The sequence below is a fragment of the Ctenocephalides felis genome, unplaced genomic scaffold (genome assembly GCF_003426905.1).
Source record: "Ctenocephalides felis isolate EL2017-DRISC unplaced genomic scaffold, ASM342690v1 CF-g0.4_SCAFFOLD_01170, whole genome shotgun sequence".
NCBI lineage: Eukaryota > Metazoa > Arthropoda > Insecta > Siphonaptera > Pulicidae > Ctenocephalides > Ctenocephalides felis.
This window is the reverse complement of record NW_020537324.1, coordinates 18,061,444-18,088,761: the sequence shown is the minus strand read 5'-3', so window position 1 is coordinate 18,088,761 and position 27,318 is coordinate 18,061,444. Positions and strand designations below refer to the sequence as shown.

The 27,318-nt window shown below is 28.5% G+C and overlaps 1 protein-coding gene across 1 annotated transcript in view; it reads left to right on the top strand.

Annotated features, from left to right (window-relative positions):
• The window catches only part of LOC113366410 (probable G-protein coupled receptor 158), a 181,265-nt gene that overhangs the window by 111,571 nt on the left and 42,376 nt on the right, over positions 1–27,318 (top strand). The window contains exon 4 of the mRNA XM_026608008.1: positions 25,803–25,990. Coding sequence (XP_026463793.1) covers positions 25,803–25,990 — 188 coding nt within the window. The remainder of the gene's footprint in view (positions 1–25,802; positions 25,991–27,318) is intronic.

The window sequence follows — 27,318 nt, the reverse complement described above, 5'->3', positions numbered from 1 at the left end:
ATCATTATTTGAAAAGCCTTCAATCTAATACTATACCGGTTATACAGATGGGATTCGGTTTACCGCAGACAGCAAAGGTCAAAAGCGAAATATCGTAGAGTACATATTATTATTTCAGTCAAACAAAATTTTGAAACCGATTTATATCTTGCAGAATTCATCACGTGTGATGAGGGTTTGTCGCTGTTCAGTGACTTTGATAAATGCTTTCTTGCAATAAGGTTGTTTTATATTAGGAATGTTTTGTTAAAAGTTCAACAGCGCAGGTATGATAAATCTATGTATTAATTATCTCTGATGTTACGACTCTAACGAGTTCAGATTAAGGTTTTCGTATTAGTTGAGTCGAATAGAAATTTAGAACTGATTTATGTTCTATGGAACTCGTCACTTATGATGAGGGTACATAACTATCTAGGGAGTTTGATAAATGTTTTGAAGGTTATTTTATATGTTGAATTTCAGATTACTGGTACATCAAAATCTATATATTATGAAACACACCTCGTAGTGTTCATATAAGCATCTAAGTAACCATATTAAATCAAATTAATGTTTCATGATATGTCTATTAAATAATAATTGATAAGAAATATATGTATAAATAGATATATATATATATATATATATATATATATATATAAATTTTAAATAATCCTGATTAAATTTTTTTTGGTGTGCATATTTATTGTCAATCAAAACATAGTCCTAATTTTGTCTACACAATTTAATACATTTTTTTAATGGAGGGCCTCTTAAACTAGTAGATCAATTTTAAAATTTTAAATTCATAGTTTAACAAAAAGTCTTAATTGTTAAAAACTTGCAGAATTTGCATTCTTATTTTTAATTGCCATCATAAAAACATTATTTATGGTTACGGTTGTAAAATTTAAATAAAAAAAAATAATATAAATTCACCACAATAATCGGAAAATGGTCAATGTTTCACTAAAGCTTTAAGTTGCACTTGAAAGCTCATTTTAAAGCCACATAATATAAATATTTTGGTGTTCGGTGGATACCCCTATTTGAGCTTAATGTTGAGTTCTGGGACACCCTGTGTCTAAATTTGGAATATTTCATATATCGAAATCTACATTAGCACTACCCAGGTTTAGAGTAGTATGATTTAAGTTGCATTAACGATAAATTTGAATTTTTTTATTAGTTTCAAATAGTTTACAGTGAAATTTCGTTTACAGTAAAAAAAATTGGATCATTATATTTGAAAGTGACCATAGAAATGTTAGAAAGTTAAATAAAATATAATTTGCCATATGTCTTCTAAATTTTGAAGTTCATACATACTTAAATTTGGCGTGTGAATATGCAGGAGAACGAATCAGACATCTGCAACAAGAATTAAGTACCAGGAACATTTGGATCTCTGAATTGAAGATGTATTAATAATTGAGAATATAGTAGAGCAGAGCTTAAAGGCCCGCGGGTAAAAAGGTCCACCACCAATAGTTAAAATCCAGTGAAATAAAGATTCATTTACGGTTACAGATACCAAGATTAAGTAAAAAAATTAATAACAATTAACTTCAAATAAAAAAAATGATTATCATTTTACTAAAACTCTAGGTTGAACTTGGAAGCTCATAATTTTCAAACCACATGGAATAATTTTCTTTTATAATTTTATTGTTGTGTTACCATCAATAGTATCACTCCATTTAGACTTGATGTTGAGTACTGGGATACCTTATACATAAATTTAATTATTTTTATTATCTAAATCACCATCAGCACAAACCAGGATTAAACATTAGGCACTAGCAAAATTTGACTGCAGGCATTATCTTTTTTATTATTATTAATAATAATATTATTTTTGAACAGCAATCAGAAACTTACGTCTTATGAGCTGTTGGGCTGAAACTTCTCCTCACTCCATATTTTCTTTAGATGGTAACCCAATGGTTAATCCATCCATATTTGATGATTTTTGTTATTAGAATTAATCTAATAGGGCTCACATTTTATTGGTGCAGCAATGCCGAGTGAGGGCTATTTTCACTTGTAAACATATTTCTATCTATATTTCCAAGTGAAAATTGTTGTCACTGCTGCCTGACAACAGGCTGCTCGAAGTGGGTATCGAACCCGGGACCTCTGAAACAAGTCCCGTTTCTCTTAACCGCTTACCTTCGGGCGAGCCCAAAGGCAATATCTATGCATTTTTTTTATTAGTTCCAAAATAGTCTGCAGTAAAATATATCGTTCGTCGTAAATTTGTTCCCTACTAAACGGTTTACAATATCCAAAGTGCACGGCAATAGTCGTGTTAGTTACACCGAAAGAGCTTTTGCATTTCCTTATCATTCTTTACTGTGACCTTGCGACACAGTCGAGCTTTAGTACTACGTTTCACGTGGAATTCGGAATATTTATCACTTCGGCATGCGAACAGGCGCATGCGACGAACTTGCACTTGCACAATATGCAAACTACCCTTTACTGAAGCATTATGTTGTATGTAAGATCTTTATTATGCTTTATAAAGCTTAGCATTTTTTTTACTAATATTTCCAGATGTTATTTTTTGATGAACAAATAAAAAATTGAATATTGAGCTGTTGTACAAAACTGAGAAAATATGATTTATATCGAAATACATCGGTTGGCTTTTGTTTTTGAAATCGCTTCAGGCGTTTTCAAGCAAACGCCGATGAAAGTTCTAATTTTGACAAACGTCAAAAAAACAATACAATTTTTTGTAAACTTGGACACATTTTTTAAATTAAACAATTTGTTATAGGGCCGTAATATTATAGTATGATCTGTAAGACTATGGTATCTACCGTCAAAAAAAATATTACTAGTTGGTAATGGTATTTTGTCTTGAGGCAAGTTACATGAACTTCCCGATATGTGTAAATAATCGACTTGATAAATAAAAAATAAATTAATTTATGCGTGATTAAAAGTACTCCGAGTGGATTTATTACACGTAATTGAAAACGAACGAACACTTAACGTTTTTTGGAGTATTTTCTAAAAGCAAATTTACAAAAATCAATTAGTTTTACAATTGAACCGTTAATGGTTATGTATGTTTATTAAGAGCAAGTACTCTATCGTTATACCAAATAAATCGTCTATTTTTAATTTTAACCAACGTCAAAAACTCTAGTCATTTTTTCAAACTTTGATAAATTTTTCCATAAAAATCGGCTTAATTTTTTTTTTCAACAGTTAATTACAAGAAAACGACTCGGTAGATTTTCACCGAAATCTCCCAACCAATATCTTTCAAACAGTTTTTGATTTTTTAGAATCTATTTGGTAGTATTAGCTTAAATGTGGACGAAAAGTTCAACACTTTTTTCCAAATTACAAAGAAACGGATCGGCTGATCGTCGCACGTAACTGAGAAATGATCATTGAGATACATCAAATGCCATTTCAAAAAAACGATAATAATTTTTACAAACTTGGACACATTTATTAAATTAAACGATTTGTTGGAGGGCCGTAATATTTTAGTATGATCTATATAAGACTATGGTATCAACCGTCAAAAAAAAAATTCATGAAAATCGTCGAAAAAAAATTTTTAACACTTTATTACAAGAAAACGTCCCGGCTGATCTTTACCAAAAACTAATCAACACGATTCCCAACCAATATCTATCGAACAGTTTTTGAATTTCCAAATCGATTCAGAACTGCGGGCTAAAACGTGGACGGATTTTTTTCACTTTTCTGCTATTTACAAAAAACGGCTTGGCTGATCGTCGCGCAAAATTGATAAACGCTGGTTCTCATCGAGTCCAATGGCAGTAAGAGATAAATATATAGAAATTATTATGAAAGTCGCCTGAGACAAAAAAATCCAAAATTTAGTTTTTTACGACTTTATTTTCTACGCTTTCAAGAAGAATAACTGCAAAAATCATTGAAATGAACAAAGTCTAATACATTCGTGTCAAACGAAAGCCAAAGTCATAAAAGACTAATTCATATTGTTTTTTTTTTGTTTCAGGCGATTTTCATGAGCTAAATTGTGCCAACCGTTTTGGTATACATTTTGTGTGAGAACGAATTCAAGGTCAAATTACGCTTAAATAAGAGACAATAAAATTTCAGTTAAATTTACGTTAAAAGTATAGATATTAACAAGATAAATGCAAAAAAACGATTACATTATTGGTTTCCCTATGATTTATTATCTAACTAGTGGGGCGCATGGCGTCGTGCCTTGAGGCAAATTGCTGGAACTTCTCGTACCAAAAATTATTATTTTTTTAAAAAGACTAACATTTTTGAAAAAAATTTACTTCGAAAAAAATAGATTTTTGAGAAACTATAAATTTGAAATACGTTTTTTTTGATTTTTTTTTTTTTTTTTTTGAAAAAAAGATGTTTCCTTTATTTTGACATATTTTGGAAATTCTGAACTTTTTTTCAAAGCAATCGTACTGCTTTAACTGCATAGAGACGAACTGTCAAAGGGCGTAAGCGCCGCGTCGTCGTCTAACGGATAAACATTGGTACGGAACCCATAAAAATGTAAACAAATCTTATACTTATTGTTAAAATCTCTATAAAATATCTGATAATTTGATGTGCATATGTCTAATGATCATTTTTGACCGCCAAATGGCATTTTTTTACTTTTTTTACTTGCCGTTCCGAAACCACTAGACCTGCTTTTGTGAAAATTTGATCAATTCTTCATTTGTCATACAAGTAAAATCTTTTTTGAATTATTAAAATCGGACGCTCCGTTCTCTCAAAAACAAGGTTACCATTCTTGGCACTTTTTGCCCCGTTTCTTCGGAACGGCTAGACCTGCCTTTGCCAAAAACTAATCAGCACGTCTTCTTATCAGTACGAATCGAATGTTTTTTGAATTATTTCAATCGGTTGATCGGTGTTCCCGAAATCGTCGACGAAAATTTGTATCCGCACACACACACACATACACACACACATACATCCATTTTTTCTAAGGTATGCCAACATATTCAGAAACCTTTGAAACGTAAAGATTATAAAAATTTTCATTTGCGATTACTATAACTTGCTCTACGCGAAGTTAAAAACAGTATCAAAAACGAGGCCTCAGGTAGAAGACCCCCTTAAGACACGATGCCAAGCACAACCAGTCATTATATTATAATCAATCAAAATATACTCACAAATATGAAACCGGTCGATTTGACGAATTCTGATACATTGCATCTGCCATCTCACATGCGGCTAAATAAGCCCTTTGAGGACTTGGCGTCCATCTATTCCTAGGACGTCGTCTGTTTCTGTCATATCTTCTATAACTAGAAAGAAACCTCTGCCAACTAACTAATCTTCTGCCACTTTGTTCAGTCAAAAAATTCATAGTTCTAGCGGCGGTTTGTACAAGCAATCGCACGTAAAGATTTGCGACTTCAGCAGATGACGAATTCTCTCGAGAAGATGTAGGCGTGCTAGTTGGCACTGATGATGCAGATGGTCTAGTTGGTACTGATGATGTAGATGGTCTAGTTGGTACTGATGATGTAGATGGTCTAGTTGGTACTGATGCTGCAGAAATTCTGGTTAGAATTGTAGATGCAGAGGTTCTAGTTGGTACTGAAGATGCAGAGGTTCTAGTTGGTACTGAAGATGTAGACGTGCTAGTTGGTGCTGAAGATGTAGACGTTCTAGTTGGTACTGTAGGCGTAGAGCGTCTAGTTGGTATTGAAGATGTAGACGTGCTAGTTGGTACTGTAGGTGTAGGGTTACTAGTTGTTGTTGAAGATGTAGGCGTATTAGTTGGTACTGTAGATGTCGACGTTCTAGATGGTACTCTAGATGTAAAGATTCTTGTTGGTACTGAAGATGCAGGGCTACTAGTTGATTCTGAAGATGCAGGGCTACTAGTTGGTAGTGAAGATGTAGATGTTCCAGGTGGCGCAGGTTCTGCTGGTTGTCGGTTTATGATTGGACCTAAAAGAATTCGGTTGCTGCGATGTCTGAATCGAGTGCCGTTCCTTCTGATCACTCTTGCCCCAATTCGATGTCTTGATTGAAATAGATTATGCGTGATTCGAGATAGACGGATTCTCTGCTGTCTGTATGAATCTATGTCGCCACTGTAAATTAATTTTGATTAGCGTTTTTGAAATTGTTTGACAAATTGCTAAAATAAAATTCATAAAAAAAATTAAAAAAAATCCACATGCTGATACGATTAAAGCTTTATTATATAGGTGGTGGAGGTAAATAGAACCAACTGAACCTTCACCCAGGCAAAAATGTAAACAAAAGAAGATAAATAAATAATAAAGTCAATTGAGTTAAAAATGCAATTTTAGAAGAGATGCCAAATAAATAGTTATTTCAACTACCCTGATGAATGTTTTTGACAAAATACCAGGTCAAGTTTATATACAGTGTTATCACTGCAAAAAATGTACCCATGAAATTTATATTTTGTTTTTAGCTATTATTTTATAAAATCCTTTTAAAATTAAAAATAGGACATCGGACCTGTTTGCCACCTGGTCGCTTGATATTACTCCGAGTATTGGGTAAAAAGGACTAGGTTACCATATTTGAAAAAAACAGAAGAAAAATACTACATATACATTTCTGCAATGATGAATTTGCTGGAACTATTTCTAAACATAGTCAAAATGTTGTCTGTTTCAAATAATAGGTTTGGTTTTCGCAATATGATTATTCAAAGTCAAATTGGGCCTTTGTGCCTTGCTCTATCTAATGTAAAATACTGACTTTTGTTCCTAAAATGTCATTCTTTTATTTTTGTTAGATTTTTTTTGTTCAGCAGGTAATGAAATAATTATCATAAGTTTATTCTCATTGCAAATTGCCGAGTTTACCAGAACACAGGGAAGTTTCAAACCTTGTTTGTTGATACAATGACTATTGATATTTTACATTTTAAGATTTTAAGTATTTATATAGTAACTTACAAATTTCTATTAGGAACCAAGCATACTTTATAATCCGTAGGTGAGTTTATATTGTACTTGAATGAGGCGAAACGAGCATTGCAGAGGGGACAACAATTTCTTTCCTAAAAAAATAACGTCTTATTTTCAATCTATAGTAATAGAAATAATTATTAACAAATATAATTATTTACAAATTATGTATTTCTATCAATTTCTTTATAGTAAAATTCTAAATCAATAAATTTTATCTTCAAAATAAAGAAATAACTGATATTGTATGATTGTTTGCTCACCTTACTCCATTGCAATAAACATTCGTAGCAAAATTCATGTTTACATTCATTAATAACACATTTATTTGCCAATTCCGATAAACAAATCCTACATTTCTCCAATTCATCACTTGAGTTAGTTTGAGAGTTCATTATCAAAAATTTGGTACAAAAAACGAAAAATATAATTACAAAAATATTACTAAATTTCGAAACAAATATAAAATCACTCGTTTGTTTCACAATTCATGCAAATTGGATTGACATTAAATGTCAGGTGATTATTATTATATTTAATTTTTTGATTAAAAGATTTTCATCAATTGAAAAAGATAAAATTCCATGATAAAACTTCTACTGTAAAGATATCATACATTAGCATAACGAGTAAATGCTTTTATGTATTCATAGAACATTTTGCTCTTTTGCTTTTTTCCGAAAAGTTACTACATTTTTGTATTACATAGTTAAACAAGTTTCTGCAAGTTTTTCTGTGTCATGATTATATGACAGAAGTTTTATTTCGAATTATAACTTTCTGTAGAGTTTTTGTGTATTTTTGCAAAGTTGACACATGCTTAGTTTTCGCCTTTAGGAAATACTCGGTTTTTAATAATGTAGTGACGCGTAGCACGTAAACCTATAAAATTCTCTATGAACTGAAAGAGTTTTTTGTAAGAATAGTTTTTGCGTTGGATACAATTTCTCTTTTAACCCAGTTTTTCTATAAAGAAAAGGATTATCTCAATTTGTTACATGTTGAAGTTTATTACTTTTATTTTATTTAGATTGAAGTGTCAAAGAACGATCGATACTCAATTGTGTTTTTTTCGTTGGTCCTGGGAGCATTTGTAAAATATTGAGCTTTTTGATCGATTGATAATATATCTACTCCATAAAAAGGTAGACATCATTAGAATAATCATTCTGATGTACATCAATATCGATATAATTTAATTGCTTTTTTATTTGTAATTTATTTTATTCTTCTGCTGAAAATTAGATTTTATATAATGCATTTAAAATTAATTAATTGAATATTCAGAAAATTTTAATATATATTTACTTTTATATTTTATTTAATATAAATTATTTCAACTCTCTATAGGTGAAAAAATAGTGATTATAAGCCTATATATGCAAGGAAAAACAAAAAGCATCGATTTAAACCTATATTTCATATTAATTAATTGTGGTAATTAAGATAATTAAAAAACATCTGATTTTTATTAAATTGTAAGTAAATTATTAAATTATATTGTATTTAAAAAATAGTAATTTTCCGATATTATTTAAAAATTACTCATTTTCCTGATATATGTTACAGTAACTTAATATTTAATTAAAAATTAAACAATAATGTAAAATAAAAAGCTTAATAATTAGGTTCTGATATTAATTATCTTTAATAACGAATGTTAATATAAGTAATTCGTATTTCAAAAGCTTAAACATTAAATTAACTTACGTTTTATATAAAATTATGAAGCTAGATAAATATTTAATTTATCAACTGGTTCTCAACTTTTTCAACAGTGAATTTTGGACTTTTTGAAAAACATTTTTTAGAAATAAATGTAATCTCAGATAGAAACTTCTTTATTTAACAAGCGATGGTCAGATGTAGATCTTTGTAGATCTACATCACATCATAGCAATAAAACTGCAATCAAATTACGAATTGCTCTATGAGACTCAATAATTTTCAACGAGTTCACTAGTTTCAATCCCAAATTGGTTATAAGAATCGTTTTAATCAAGTAAAAACAAGTATCACTTTATTACTTTTTTATTTTTGTCATTACTATTTTTTCATTTTTTTATTGATTATTTATTTTATTATTGTTATTATTTTTATTATTAATATTTGATTGTTTTATTATATTTAATACTATTCTTTTGTTATATTTATTATTGATTGTTATTTATTATTTTTCTTGTACTTTTTTGTTTTTCTAATTATTTTATTTATTAATTTTATTATTATCATTATTTACTTTTTATTTCGTATTAAGTTCTCATATCCATATATAATTTTAATGAAAATAATGTCCTTCATTTTGTATTTTATTTTATTTTTATTTTTTATCTTATGTTACTAAATGTTATTTAGCAGTAGTAACTGATATTAAAATATAAAAAAACAAATAAAATCGTAAATAATTTGGACTATATTATAGGTTTTTAAAATTTATTTACCAGGCAAGTTTTTGCTTTTTCATAATTACTAAGCTTTTACGTTTCAATAAGGGATACAAGAATGTAACAATTAAAAACCGAAAGAATTTTATTTTATATAATGCAATACTTTAAGAATTATAATTAATTGCATATAATACATCAATTATAAATGCACAGATAAATTTGATTAAAATTTAACACTTAACTTTTACTTTTTATACAGGCTTAAACGTTCATGTATGGTAAAGATTATATGTTCTGATATGCAAGTTACGGTAACTTCTGATTAATTCCTCAGATTATACATCCCTAAAATCATGTCATAATTGAGGTCACATAATTCAAACTCATTTCATAACTGACATATTTACAAAATCTTATCTTTATAAATTTTACGCTTCGCATTTATCACACGCACATATAGAGAGCTTTTCGGTTAAGCTCTCAGGCATAAACCGTGTCGCGTCGTGTTGCGTCGGAGCTTTCACTCTCAAGGCAGACATAACTTTATATACGATTCCGGGAAAACATAAAGATTAGAGTTTATAACTCGACAAATATACAACCAGAAAGTTATTGTCCCCTGAAGTTGTTTTACTGGCTGTCGAACGCACCAAGATGGGCGAATATTCGTATTTTGAAACATTGTTGGGATAAACTTTAAGCATTTTAAAAGAAAAACACGAGATGAACTAACAGTTTGGACCAATGCTGATAAAAATGTTTTTGTTTATTTTTTATTTTAAATATTTGGTCTTAATTTAAATATATACCTGCTAACAAATACGATTCAATCTTCAATTGTTCCCACAGGTTGCTTTAATGTTACTTGACCCATTTATTTGTGTTAATATTTTTTATGATCCTTTTAAAATTTTAACACGTTTTTGGTAAGTCAATATTGCTGTTTATTATTATTATTATTCTAATAATCATTACCTTTATCAAATATATAATAAAAGTATTTTCTTTCGTTGATAGTTTTCTGGTTGTGGACGCTATTGTTTAGTTTAAAAAACTTTAATATATTTTTTATAAAAACATTATTTAATTCTTTTATACGATGTTTTGTTGATTTCAAGTTAGATTTAACAGATACTTTTATATAAGATCTTTAATAGTTCGCATATGGTTGGAGTGAAAAGGACCAACTGAACATTTACAAAGGTACTCAGCCTATTGGCTAAAAAGAGACAGATAATAAATTTAAAAAAAATTACTAAAAACCATGTTTCTATAATTAAGAATTAAATATTAAAAAAATTGAAGTATAATAACAATAATCTTAGTCGTCGACTAATGCGCCAAATATTTTATGAAAATAATATAATTTGATGCGATTTTTACATGTAACCACGAATATGATTCAATCTACATTTCTTCCATCAGATTGCGTTAAATTGCACCATTTGATCTTTTGATATAATTTTTAATATTTTTATGAGTATTATTATTATGTTTCCTATCAGTTACTAGCGCTGTTTATTATTATTATTCTAATAATCATTACCTTTATCTAATCTTTACTAAGAGTATTTTCTATCGTTGGTACTTTTTTAGTTTTGGGCATTATTGTTTAGTTTACGAGACCTTAATATAATTTTTAAGTATACGATATTTAATTGTTTTATAAGATGTATTGTTAATTTTAAATTAGATTCTGCAGATGTTTTTATATAAGCTCTATACTAGTTCACATGAAAAGAACTAATTAAACCTTTACAAGCTTACCCTATTTTTTCCTAGTAATTTATATCATTATTGCTCAATTCAGTAATATTGTATATTTATATATAAAATTTAAATATTTTGTGAATTTTTTTATATATATATTAATATATTTATTATATATGTATCTGTATATCATTAATAATAAAATATTCATATTATTATTAATTATTCCGGTTATTTAATTATATATAAACTATTTAATTACCAATAAATAGTTGACGCTAAACTTAATGATTTATATTTATTTAAATATAATAAAATTTCATTAATTATTATATTAATACAATTAGTTTTTAATTTTTTTGTAATTTATATTAATACTATACAATTAAGTAATCTTTTTAATTTTCAGCCTATGGGCTGTATGACAAATTTAAGAAAATATGCTAAGAAACATGTTTCTATAATTACGTATTAACTATTAGGCAAATTGAAGTATAATTACAATAAGTTGATGTTAATCTTGAGATCGACAACTAATGCGCTAAATATTTTATTAAAATAATATAACTATTAACCCACAAAAAATAATAGAAAAATTATAAAATTGTATTATTGAAACAAGCTGAAGCTGAAAGAATTCATAAAAAAAAATATTTAATTAAGGTAATGTACGTCTTTTGTTTGAATTACGTTTCAAAAAATCCTATCTCTTGCAAGGATCAACATTCCATTGAATATTTACATTCATTCGAGTTCAATCTTTTTATTATCCATCCAGAAGTTTGCACTTCTTATTATCTACAAAGAAGTTTGCGGAATCTTAGAAATTATGCAACATTGTTGATAACATTTTCTATCACTATGATTTCTAATAAAATCCAGAAAATTTTATCTCTTACAAAGTACCATATTTTATTGAAAATTTCAATCCATTACTTATACACTGGCCTCATCAGGGAACAAAATAATTTCAATTAAAATAATCTTAAACACGTTTTCAGTTTAATATATCTATTAGCTATAAAAATTATGTATATTTTTTATTGAAAAAATAAAGTGTAAAAAATACTTATACATTAAGAAATCGCAAGGGCAAACAATATGATCTTTTATAGAATTAACTTAGAAAATCTATGTTTTAGTCATGGGCATCTATGAGCAACTATGAGGCTTGTTTTAGAGTTAAAAACCCGAACAATTTATTTATTTATGCATCGACAGATATGACAAAGATATTGTCAATTTAGGTTATAGGAATTCTTATGTATTTCTGATTGCTGAATAAAAGAGTTAAAAAAAGAAGATATGACATATTGATATACCTTTGGCTTTGAAGTAAATTGATATAATGAAAATAAATTCGTTCTAAAAATGTAGTGTAAGTTTTTTACATACATTTTATTGAACATAGTTTGATATTGATTATCTGTTTGATATATGTTATATATTGTGATGTGGCTGATTAGGTTTTCACTGAAATTGAGACTCATAGAAATTTAAGTGTAGAAATTGGGACTCATCATTTTATTTAATGCAGATCTACATATAACATTACTCACATATATAAACTACATGTCTCTATAGATTATAGTGTAGAAAACATTGATGATTATTTTTAACTAAATGGTAAATATCAGTATAAGATATTAAATAAATTAAGACTTTTGCATTGTAGACATGAGTATAGAACAACGTCTGTCATGCTATTTCCATACAAAACTTTGATTGAATTGCGCTCTACCTAGAAGACAATATTAAGAGCTAAAACTTTAAGAAAATTGTTTTTTATCAATTTGGAAGCATTTGAGCCCTTGGGAGCGAGCAAATTCGAAAATGACCATATTAGGGACCACCCTAATATAATATATATATATATATATATATATATATATAATCTGTGTGTGTGTATAGTTGTATGGCAATATATGTCGTATTCAAATACTTTTCAGATAAGTCTTTGCAGTAAACGTTCGCAAATATATTGAAACCTATCGATCACCTGCAAAATTGTGTACTGCAATGCTGTGACTTTATATGCAATTCGCATTTTAAACATCAGACTGAGTCTTAGGTTTTGACGCAACGAAAGATTTATTTGAAGCATCCGAACAAACACTCCGCAAATGTAAAAGTAAACATTGCGACGGCAAAGGATTTTGTTCTTTACCCGATATATTTTTATTTACTTTCTCATTTCTCATGTCATATAATATTTATTCTATTGTATTTCAATCGGCCTTAAGGTTATTTAGTCTAGAAAATAAGTTCATGAACAGAAAATTCATAAACATAAAACATTTTCATTATATCATGTGATAGGCTATTTTATGTATGACCTTGCAATATTTAAAACTATTATTAAATTTATTTTTCTTATGAATAATATCTGATTAAAACTTTGGGATTTTTTTCATAATACTAGCAAACATTTCAAATCAATAATATGATTTTTTTTATTTGTCTTTTATAAGTAAATGCAAAAATATATTAATAACCAATGGCACACCTATCTAATTGATATCAATAAAATCATTCAAATTACATAATAAACTAAGTTAAGCTATATTTAACAAATATGTGATATTGAAAATAATGAAAAAATTCTATAAAATACCATATACATTTATACTTTTAATAATATGATTGGTTATGTAAATAGTTACATATAGCCATTCCTATTATGAAATACATCAATATTTGGTCATTATCTGGTAACTTCTAAATTCTGAGATTTCATAAACAATTAATGATTCATTGTCTTAGTCTTGAATAAAATTTCTTTAAAATTTAGAATACTTACCTGTAATTTGAAAAAGCTCGCAAAGCTTGCGGTATAATTTTGTAGATATTTTTTTCGTTTGGGTATAATAAAAGATATTGGTTTATTAATATTGTTTTAGGTCGAGTTGGATATAATATCAGACATCAATTGCCTCTGGCACAAACCGCTTTCATCATTATTATAATTCTGCATATAATTACGAAAATTATCCTAATTTATGATTATGTAGGAAAGCTAGGAGCTGATGGTAACAGTTTTTTTTATGAATTAAAATATTTTGAAATCCTTGAGATATTTTAATGAAATAAAAATTAATAGTTGTTGCGTCTATTTCTCTACCGATTCACGTGAAAATAATTTCACAACTGTTGTTTATTATTTCACAATAAATCAATTTCTAGAGAAAATACGGTTTGCAACTTACTCCGTGTTTGGGGCTAGTTGTAACATCTACAGGAGCACGTAATAACGACAGAAAAAAGGAATAATGCCTCTGATAATTTATTCTTCATTCATTTTTTTAAAAAAAATTACCGTTTTCTAAGTAATTATTATCATACATAAACGCAAACTCTAATTGTTATAAACAAAATATTTAATATCTCCTGCAATATAAATTTTTAACAAAAATCACCATAAACTCGAATTAATATCATAATACAAATATAATATATAGTAATTCCTATGACACTATTTATATATGTCATATACAAACAATTCAGTTCATTAAATCTTAACTCGAATCTGTATATAATTCTTGCATGTTAATGTTAATTTTGTTTGCCAAGATTTTGCTACAACTACCCCAGATGTGATATTTTTACATTAATTAAAATAACTATTTACTCAATTCAGCAATCACAAAAATAGTAACATAATCAAAAGTTGATCAATTTGAAATGAAATGAGATATATAAAATTTTCAATTAGTCAATAATCATAACGCAAATCGAAATTTTACGCAGGTAATTTTATATTACTTGCCAAAAATGATGAATTTGCACAGTTTAGTTTATTGCTTTGGCTTTTGGAACAGTGGCTGTGACAATATAATCCAATATAGTTTACATGTTCAATGAAGACAAAACACATATTGATTTTGTTAAAGATCAGTTTGAAAAATGCCTGTTATTAGTTACCCGCAATTATTGAACCAATCCCACTAGTAATAAATTTTTCTCTACTTTAAAATAATTCTTGTATCTGTAGGAATGCCCATTTTAGAAATACTTTGTTTTTATCAGCATATCTATAATCATCTGAAAAACTGTATCTAAGGCCTAAAAAAATGATTAATTCAAGTTTGAAATTTACTTCCGAAATCTTAAGGTTTTTTTAAGATTCAATCAAAAATGTCTTAAAAACGACTAAGAATTTCGGTATGCTTGAAACTTATATAATTTTGTCAAGGTCATTTCAATTTTGTTCACTGAAGAAGAGTTAAATTGAAACTTCAAATATATTAAATGATTTTTTTTTATTTTAGCTATCAGACAATACATCACAATATTATGAGCAATTTGGCTTATATCATTTACTCACACACATACACACATATAAATTATTGTGATAAATATTATATCGATAGTTGGAGAATCGCTCCAATAAGTAATAAATGAGATTGAAAATATTTTTCACAAACAAAATTTAGTCCACGTAATTTACGACAATTAGTCCCTAATCATCATCTAAACCAAATTTTGACTTCGAAAAAAAAATCTGAAAAAAGTGTACAAAGAATGTTATGATAATCATGTGAATCTGCTGTCAACAGTAATATTAAAGTTCTGGGAGTCAAAACAAGGTACATGAGTACTCAAAGTTCCAACTATCTTACTATTTGGTAAATTCTGAGACCATTATATTTTCAATTCCAAATTGTCACCACCTTCAAAATAATTTCAAAGCCCGAGGAAGCCTTAAGCAAGCATATCTCCTCTAGTCAATCATTCCGGAGCAATGTCGAGCAGAAAGGCATTCTCTATATACGGGCTCCATGTCACAGATTGATGAGATATTCGATTGCAAGAACCTTATTGAACATTGCCATTTGCCGTAGGGGAAGCACTAGAAAAACATATTAGGTGATTTTATTCAGCGTTTGCCCCGAGCACTGGATAAATCCGAACATCAAATGGGGAGGAATAAGCAATACGTTTATTTTGAGTCGAAGGTATAGTAATTTTCAAATCTGTACATGCACGTACGCATATCTTGATGTCTTCATATAGATTCTTCTCGTTATCTCCGGGAGAAATAGGGCAAGAACTAGAAAATAACCAAAGAAATTTCTTCTGTGGATCGGAGAATAAATTTCAGATTTATTCTGATATTTTCACCACGTTTGATAGCACATTCGTGAATCTGATTCAAAAAGTACTAATTCTATGCAAAGTTGATATTTTTAATTGTATAAGGTAGAACGGGCCTAAAGTTCCGCGGGTAAAAAAATCGACCATATTATCTCAAATACAAGAAAAATATAGAATTTTTTAGTGATATTATTAGGTCAGCCATCATTACATCAAATACAAACAAAGTGTAGAATTTTTTAGTGATTCCATTTTAAAGTAGAAGGCAAAACATGTGTAACTAGCCATCATCCTAATCCTTGCTAAGTCTCTATCAAATTAACAAAAATGTATCAATATGCATTCAAAAAGTATTTTTTTTCGTTGGTAGTTTTCTTGGTTCAAGCTCATGTATTTAGTTTCTGATACCTGAATATAATTTTTAGGTATATGCTATTTAATTGCTTTGTATGATATATGATTATTTTTAGGGCTTCAACAGTTTTTTTCATAAATTTCTATGAAAGCTTACATGTGGATGGGGTAAAAAGAACTAACTAAGCCTTTACATTGGCAAAGGTGTAAACAATTTGAACTAATATATAAAAAAGTAAATTAAGTTGATAAAAAGCAATTACACAAGAGATACATTGAATTAATAGTTACTTTATCCTTCACTCATTTTTAGAAAATTGACTTGTTTCTAAGTAATTCTTTTTGAACATCAATTATTATAAACTCTAATTATTATAAACAAAATATTGGTCTTTTGTAATGTAAATTAATAACACGAATCACCATAAACTACAATTAATATCATAACATAAATAAATGTTATGGTATCTCCTGTGACAAAAAAACTCTGCTAATAATATTTTATTCGACATACCAGATCAAGGTTATACGCAATGCAATTTCTGAAAAAAATCTCCTTCAAAATAAAAGAAAAATTTTGAGTTTGTTTTTGGCCTTAAAGTTCCATCTCTACATACTTCATTTAGGCACATTTAGAACATTTAATAAAAACCATCTTTTTTTCTAATATTTTAGTAAATGATAACAATTTGCCAAATCTGCACAGTTTTTTTTTTACATCCGTGTGACATGCACTTCATTATCTTCCCTTACAAAAAATGTGCATATTGCATACACTTTGGAAAATTTATAATTTCATTGGACGTCGAAGAATTAAATGAGAAGTGCCGTTAATTTATTTCATATCAAACTCACTGGTAACATATACTTATTTCTCAATGTTTATATACTTCAAATAAAAAGAAAATATATATCCTCATCAAGAGCTTAATTGTGGAACATAACCAATGAATAGCATCTTCAAAAACGTTTTATGTTTTATTATAAATCTTGAATTTTATTAAAAAAACATTAATATTTAATGATGATTATTATCATCTAATTGTCATTTATTCATTTAATTAATCCTTTTATTTTTCTTTTTTCTTCTATTTTGATTTTCAACATGCACTTTCAGTAGTTAGATTGTATTTATAAACTGACTGTTAATATAAAAATGTATGCGCGTGTGTGCATGATGGAGAAAAAAGAGTAATTTGCTTTTGAATGACTAATAAGTATTTTAACTTTCATCCTAAATTCAATATCTCATTTCCAAAACCATTTGTAGATAATATTCTATCCTTCTTATCTCACTATTAGTTGTCTAAAGAAAAGCGCTCATTCAATACCGGAAACTCTATTTCAGATAGATCAAAATCTAAGTACCCACTTTGATTCAATAATTGATAATTCGTTCGTGCTTTTTCGATTCGAATGTGAATACTTTCGAGACGAAATGAATTTTCTTTAATAGAGCTCCCTTAGCAGAATGCATGTATTTTACGAGAGTTTTGGAATGTTATTTTATCATGATAGCATAACATATACATTACGCCGGCAACTTGCTCAGAGCCCTAAGGCGCATAGGGGGTTGAAATTGGGGAAAAAACTCATTTGTCGAATGAAAATAAGGAAAATTTTAAATATTAAATTAATTTGCACATATGCATGCGTTCATGTAATATATTTGTTAGGACCTATTTTTGTTTTATTATATTGGCCATGAAGGTGACAACCTTCAGGGCATTGAGCTTTACACGGAATGGTTGCTACCTCTGGTAAAGGGGGTAGCGGAGTGTTTTAATTGAACTAGTTGTTCACTTCTAAAAGTAACGTCCGCGAATCAACATGTGTAATTAATAACCAATAAATATATCTTCTTTCATTATAACTTAGTAACAAATCAGTGATTGTAATTAGAACTGCAACAAATACATAATATACAAATAAATCAGTGTTTAATACAGTCCACAGCTACAAGGGTTAAATTATAACCCAAAAACCTGAGTATCAAAGGAGAGTTTTAATAAATTCTATAACTACGTAACAAAATAACAGTATTTTTTATTTTTCTGAACTAAAAATCTTTTGTTAAAGGAAATTTCTTTTGGCTTTTTATTTCTTTATATTTTTGCATTTCATGGATATGAGATTTCTCTTTTTCATCAATTAAACGCTCTTTCAGAATCTAATTATAATACATTCACTAAAAGCATCAATAATAGTTGTTAAGAATTCTTTTAAAATCCTTCTTTAAAATCAATCGGGAAGGTCCACTATAGTCGGCAACGCTCGTTCAGCAAGTGACGTCACAGTACTTCTATCTGTGTTCACTTTATAGAATTGAAACCAAATGAGAACTAGCATTCCATGTAGTATAAAATCTATGCATGTAGCCTCAATGGCCTAATGGATGAGGCATGGGCCTTCTAAATTGGGGATTCTGAGTTCGAGTTCCATTAGGGGCACTTTGGGAAAATTTGTTTAATAATTTATAATGTCCATTTGGAAAAATTATTTTGCTACTATAGTTATATTTTCATATATTGTTTGTATCATTTATTCCATAGCAATAACAATTATATTCCAAATTTTTACAATATCGAAATTTTTTCCTCAGCCCCATGTAGGCATTATGGGCACGCGACTTGATCGTGCTCTAGGAAATATGTGGTGAAATTGTCGAAATTGGCGATGTTCCAAAACGGAATGAATGATGCAATTACCTCTAACTAACCGCTTTTCAACAAGAAATCTTGCGTGCAATCTATTACAGAGCATTAACTCCGAGCCCTGCAGTCATATAAATGATTATAGGCGGCATAAAAAGATCAAATCTTATGATTTCATACAATACTTTTTTCCATGCCTAAAATCAGTTTTGAAGATTGCGGATTTTGTAATTTAAAACGGGTGCAGAAATTGATAATTCAAAATTTTGTATCATATCTGTTCAGCGCCATTTAACAAAAATGCATTTTAAATCTAAAATTACAATGACATGTTTATGAAGTTTTATTTCAGATTAATTCTAATATTCTTTAATTTAACAGCTATATAGTAAAATTAAAACTTTGTAATAAAAAAATTAGATTGTAATGTTCAATTAGATAATTATGATAGGTAACAGTGAGAATGGCAAAATGTATCTGCTGATAATAATTTTGAACAGCAATTACATTTTTATCAAATAGTGCTAAAGTCTTGTTGCAAAGTTTTTAATTAGTTAGCTCATTTTATGAACACTTGAAAAATATCAAATCTGGAAAAACTATTCGAATATAATATATTATTAACTTTTCTTAGGGTAAGTTTTAGTAACGGGCCAAAAATCGAAAAATTTTTTGTGTGGAGACAATTTTTGTCGACGATTTTGCGCGTACGGATTTTCCGATTTGAATCGTTCAAAAAGCATTCGATTCCTATTGATGAGGTACTTCGATTATTTTCGACGACCTGCTAATTAGTTTTTGACGAAGACAGGTCCAGCGGCTTTGAAGATATGTAGCAAACAGTGCTAAAAATGAAAGTTTTTAAGAGGACAAATTAACCGATTAGAATGATCCAAAAAACATTCGATTCGAAATGATGGGGAAAAGTAGTGATTAGATTTTGGCGCAGGCAGGTATAGCCGTTTCGAAGATATAGAGCTAAATGTGCAAAAAATTACAGTTTTTGAGAGAACTAAGCATACGCTTTGAATGATTTAAAAAACTGGTTGCGTTGATAAAACAATTGCTTTTGAGGGAAGATTTTTTTATTTAATTTTTTTTTAGATTTTCAAAAGAATTTTTTTTTCAATATTGAAAAATATTTTGCATTTTAATTATAATTCTAGCTAAAGTTCTAAACATCACTTAAATAGTTCAAATAAATAATATATTTTTGCAATTCAGTTTATATAATACTTATAAATATTAGACAATGTTCCTCATTTTCAATCCGATTGATTAAGTTTTGTCTACGTACTTTGTATAAAAGAATAATAATGTAAGTTACATTATTTATAATATTTTTTTATTAAGGTATGGAAAGTTCCAGCAATTTACCTTAAGGCACGATGTCATACACCACAAATTATAAACATTGAACAAATTAGACATAGTTTGGAAAAAATACGTGTGTGTGAGCCAATTTTTGAAAAATTGAATTTAAATATTTATACACAGAAATGGATGTACCATTTGTTCTAATGTATGCCTATATCATGCCTGATTTTCAAAAATTTAAATTTTCAATTACAACAACTCACTCTCTGAGAACTTAAATAGAGAAACAAAAGTAATTGAAGTTCATCTGTATGTTTTAGTACAAAAATTTTTTTTTTAGAACTACTCTAATTTCATGAAAATAATGTCAATACTAACGAGTTAATAAATATCAATATATAGTATGTAAATTATCCTCGAAATTAACAAAAGCTCTGCCATTTGTGACCCGAGTCAGGCCATGACGTCGGCTCATAAATGGTCTGGTAGATAGATAGGTCGCGCACATTATCACCTTCGTGCAGCATCTGCCCGTATTATATATGAAAAAGCTGTCTGAAACGGAGTTTTCCCTAATTTTATTACACGATACTAATGGCCAGTCGAGCGTGTCAGGTTATTGCTCTTGGGGATGGAAATTAAACGAAAATTATCGTACAAAAGAATGAGTTCGCTGTAGATGTTTATCTCTGCACAAAACGGCGATATGAACACGAATATCAATTCAGAACACAACCAGTAAGTGATTTTAACGAACCAAGAACTTCAACCGAGCACTTGGCGAAGTTTATTTCGTACTGGGACTGGGAGGAATTGTTCGATGAAGTTAAATCTGGCAGTAATAGTCTAAATGATAACTTGGAACAAGTGGTGTAAGAGTTATATTACATATTTTGGTAAAGTCTTGTACCATGTTATAAATTTTCATTTTGAGGACTCAAGATGATTTATATTATAAAAAAAATTGGATCAAATAATTAACTAGTTGTAAGTACCATTTTGCCTTAAGACAAATTGCATGAACTTCCTGACAATCAAATAAACCAATCTTAATAAATATATTCATCACGTTTACGAATTACAAAAAAAACGGTCCGCCTTATCTTTACCATAATAATCAACGCGAATCATAACCAATATCTTTAGAACAATTTTTGAATTTTTTTAAATCGATTCAAATTTGTAGGCAAAAACGTGGACAAAATGTTTTAATCGTTTTCGCTAATTAAAACTGATATAAGCTAGTCCTTATTAGACTACATAGAATGGCTTTTAAATTTTTAAAAATATGTCCAGCCATTTGGGCCAAACCTTGACAAAAAGAACTCGACTGAATGAATGAAGAAATCGTTAATTTTTTTTGAAAGGCAGCTCCAACGATTTCGGAAATTTAATAAGAGAGTTAAAAAAATATATTTGAAGATAAAAGAAAATGGTCATTAAACGTATGCACATAACTATATCTAATAGCTATTATATATAATAGTTGCTTCACTATATTTATTAGTTATTTTATAATGCAAATAGTTTTAGACTTTCCTAAAAGTACTTTTGTAATAAAAATAAAATTAGATGACAATATAATCTAATCAGATAATTATGATACAATAGTTAAAACCGTCCGAATGAGTTTCATGTGTAATTTCAGACTGATGTCCATAAAATGAGATGTTATGTTTTTGTTATTACCGCTAACAATATTTAATTATCTCTGTTATTCACAAACTTTTTGCGATCAAAGTTTGAAATACACTTTTAATCCAATTATTACTTTATTTACATCGAGTTTTAACGACTCATTCCATAAACGAGCATCTAGTAACAATAATTTTATATTTTAATTGCCTATTTGATGAAAATCTCATTTATACGTAGAATGTACGACGGATTGATTAAACAATTTTATTTAATTTTAAATGTACAGTTTGCAATGGATTTCTCTTTTTGTTTAATAATTACATATATGCTATTTAAAATGTTTTAGTATATGTGGCTTCAAACGTCTATACGACCAATGAAAATATATTAGACATTATATAAATATTATTTATTATAATATTTCATAAAACATTTAAATTGTTTTGTTATATGTATACAAATTTTAATGATTATGTCTCACAAATTAAGTAATAGCTATATTATAACTATCTTAGAATAATCCTGGAACAAAATTTTTATAGTTATTCAAATACATATTATTACTATTTTAGTATATGTTTACAATAACAAGAAAAAATAAAGAAAAATTGTGAGAAATATGTAATGATGTAATGAATCTAGTATATTTTCTTATGTCCTATTGAAAAACCTGTATGAATACTCTCCGACGGAATACTCAACCTACAATTTTATAGAAAATAATTGCAATTTATTCAATTTTTAAATATATTTTTATAAACTTAAATACATCGATAAATTCTAGTAACAAGCCATCGACATTGCAATTGACGTCGACTTAAAACGCAATTAATATATCCTTCACACTATAATAATTATATATGAAGCTAAACCAAAAAGCTTTAAAATTCCTTCTAATAATATATTATATAAGCCATTATGTTAATTTATGGCAAGTTGCTTATTTGAATTTTCTTGAAAAAAACACGAGATTTTTAGAAAACAAATCATGATAATTTAGCCATACATTTGTCGTTTTTAGGTTTTTATCTTTTTACTCTTTTAATAATAAAATCAAGAAGTATTTTACCATTTCCCAATTCTAATTAAATGAACCAAATGAAACTTGACCACAGTCTTTTGTACATTCTTTTTAAAGAAAGGCCTCACAAAGAAAACTGATTTTAAAAATTTTGAACTCATAGCTCAACAGAAAATCGCAATTCTTGAAATCTTGTGGCACCTGTGGTATTTTATTTTTTACAATGGCCCTAGAAATGTTATTCTCGATTAAGCTTCTAAAATTTTAATAAATAAAATTAATAAAAATTAACCACAATAAACGGAAAATGGTCATAATTTCATCAATGCTTTAGGTTGCACTTGAAAGCTCATATTTTTCAACCTTTGTGCGATATACATTTTTTTCTAAATTATTTCAGGACGGTTAAGGTCAATACTATTAACCCCGTTCCAAACATAATAAAAATGGTTATGTTATAAAACTACATTAATAAAAGGTAGGCAAAACTAAAACTCTAATCTAATAGTAGGTGTATGTTGGAACTAATGTTATCCATTCCGTAGCGATTATCTCCGCAACAGTTTCTGTCAAAGGATCAAACTGTTTGGTCTCCTTAGCTCCATTAACTGACGTATATCACGTAGATGAATTGATTGGTCGTCGGACACTAAAACCGAGTTTGTGATACGAAGACAGTCATAAAATACAAGGAAATGAATTGCCGTCACATACGGGCATCGTAATTGCGTTTGCAGGTGCCAGTCAATTGCGACGACGACGGCACTTCACTTGATATAACGACGGTCCTGAGGTCTGGATATAGATAGATACACTTACATATGACTAAAATTACATTTATAAGATTATATCAAGTTGGATTTATTTGCTCTAGTTTATTAGTGGGGAATTAAAGTTTTGGGCTTTATAGCCTAAATGTGTAAGGAGGTCTCAGAAAGATTAGAAATTTATATAAACACCAGTGGCGACACGAGTTGGATATGAATTATCCATCTTGAAAGCTTTGGATAGATTGATAACATAAAACAATATATTGTAACGACAAGTCGACTTTTGCAAATGGTCACATTTTTAACACAGTTCTATACATACTTAAAATATAGTTACATAATACAAAGTTATTCTTAGTTATCAATATTCAAAATTGGTGAACCCGTGGAAAGTTCGAAAATACTAGGCCAAAAATACTGTTATCCGTTACAAGTCGTTCCCTGTACTGCCTTGTAACGGATAACACATAATGCTAATATAGGTTTCCATATTTTAGATTTTAAATTTATAACACACTGATGATGAGACAAACCTAGTCTCGAAACGTTTGTGAAATTATTATTTAATAAATTATTGCAAGAAAAGAGTGTTGTTTGTGCATATTTCTAAATTAATATTATCTATCCACTCAGAATATATATATATATATATATATATATATATATATATATTTATGTATATTTATATGTATATTTATATGTATATATATATATATATATATATATATATATATATATATTAAAATCACAAACGCCTAAAGGATGATTTACAGAAATTACAGGCTCTGTATATAAAGTAAACTGCCACAATTATAATGTTTGTCATAGTGGAGAAAGTTCTCAGTACATTTATAAAAAATGGTTCAAAATGCCGAAAATTCAAATGATCCTAAACAATTTCTATTGATCAACTATCAACAATCAATACTAATCAATCATCCCATAATACTTCATGAAGAAAAACATGTTGTCCTTAGGAAATTTGCACTATGGGTATTTATTATAAATTTTCAAATTTATTGATTACTTTTAGGATAATGTTTTTGATTAGGCAAGTTTTTTACTATTTGTAATTAATCTAAAAATATGTACAAACTTTTTAGTTCACTCAAGTCAAATAACTCGACTGCATAAAAACTTTTCTTAAAGTATTTTGCCTCAAGTTCTCTTGAACTTACTTCATCATGCGATAAGGAAAGACGCGTTAATTAACGGCATTTAATTTAACTAAATTGCTTATTTATCAAAAGTTGTCTTAATAGTTTCATATTTAAGATTAAAAAGTAGTCTCATTTAATATCACAGTACTTTTTGCAATGTGCTTGGTAGTCGAGTTATAAACTGGCGCGAATTTAGTAATTAATAAAATAATTAAATAAATTGAGTGTTTACATTGAATATTGTAACTCCTTGTTTTTGTGTATGTTGAGAACAATAATTTTCAAAAAAGCACAGTTTAATAAATAATCTTTAACTCAAATCTTACAAATTAATAAGATTGTTTAATATATAATCTTTCTCTTTCTACAAATCACAATTCAATGACAACAACCTACACAATATTATTTATAATAATTTATAAAAAATATATTCACGTCCAAGAGCCACGTTGGACACATACTAGAGTCAATTAAGAATGCCGTGAAAGATTCGCCATTGCTATTTAACACCGCAGTGCCCAAAAATGAGCCATTTTCAATTGGAAACATATGTTTAGCCTATATTTTCAAATAAAATCGGATATTGCTGCTGCACGATGTCAGGTTGTCTAGAGCGGGATTTCGAACTCAAGACCCTGCCCACACAAGACAGTGCGGTTGATCATTACGCCTTATATTATATTTTTTGCCAAATATATGCCTCATATTATTAATTATCATTGAAGTCAAAATATAGTAATTTAATCATTGTTGCAGCAAATGGAAGCCAACAGCAGTTCGGCGTCCAGGTATTGGCGTGAGTTGGGTGCAGCCTGGAACCGCAGTGCCGTCGGAATGATGGGAGGCTCGGCTGGACAATGGGGTAGGCCTTTCCTGGACTGCGGTCCCTTGCCTGGACGGTGGCTCATGCCCTATTCGGTTGCGGCAGCTACCAGACAATTCAAGTGAGTTATTATTTAGAGTGAATTTGATCTCGGCCATTGATGCAAAATTTAAAGGAGTTATATATGAAGAACACAACAATTACAAATTTATTGGACGTCATTTCCATAGGCTACAATATATTTATATAATAATGAATTAGCTGGAAGTTTTACTATACTTTGTAGTTTTCTGAGGTTTCTGAACACTGTGGTATAAAAAAATGGACGTGTGTGTGTCTGTCTATATGTATGCATGTATGAATACAATTTTTCACGATTTTGGGACCAATATACATTTTTATATACAATTTTTTACTCAAAAATTGTTCAATTTTTATTCATAGGGAGATGTGCTATTTATTTGTTAACAAATGTAGATCCAGCCGTTTCGGCAATACGGAGCTAAAAGTGCGGAAAATGGAAATAATGCTTTTGAGAGAACGGAGCATCCGATTTAAATGATTCGGAAAACATTTCACTTGCATTGACGTAATGAAGAATTGATTAATTTTTTTTACAAAGGCATAGAGCTAGCTATTTCTGAGACTCAGAAAAACAGTTTCAAAAAATTATTGGCGATCAAAAATCAGATATTTTCGACAGTATGGATTAATTAATATGAATGGGTATCAAGCCACATCAAGAAACTTCATAATTTTCAAAAAAAAAATTGTAAGGGTATTTAAAAATTTTCTTTTGTTTCAAAAGGGCCATTTTTCCAATATTCCGAAACTTTGTGTTTTTTAAATTTTTAAATATGTTCCAAAAAAGTTCAAAAATCTCAAAAGTAATCTTTTTTTCCTCATGAGTCTATAAAAATTTTAAGGAGAAGTTAAGGTACGAAACCTTGCACCACTAGTTCAATACTTGTATTATATTCATATTTAGTTAATAAAGATGATGTAAAAAGATTTACTTTGAAAATTTTATGAAAAGATAATTTAAACAAATTATCGCTTTACCAATTATTTATCATTAGGTGCACAAAATTATATTTATAACTACAGAATGCTTAATTATCGGTTATCAAAAATGTGCACTATCTATTTTATACGTATTTCAAATAAATAAAAATAAAATATATGGTTAATAAAATATATGGTTTTACTGCTTCTATATTGAACAGATATTGCAGGGTTTCAACAAAGGGTAGATAAGTTATGGAGATAAATTTGAACATGAAAGATATTACATTGCTTCATAAAACCTAGATCGCATAGCTACGCAAGCTTTATTTTAACGGCATGCCTTTTCTTTAAAAAATCAGCACAAAAGTGATATATTATTCAATCTATATTCATACACCACCCGATATAAGGGAAAGTTGAGGGAAATGTATTTATATCAGC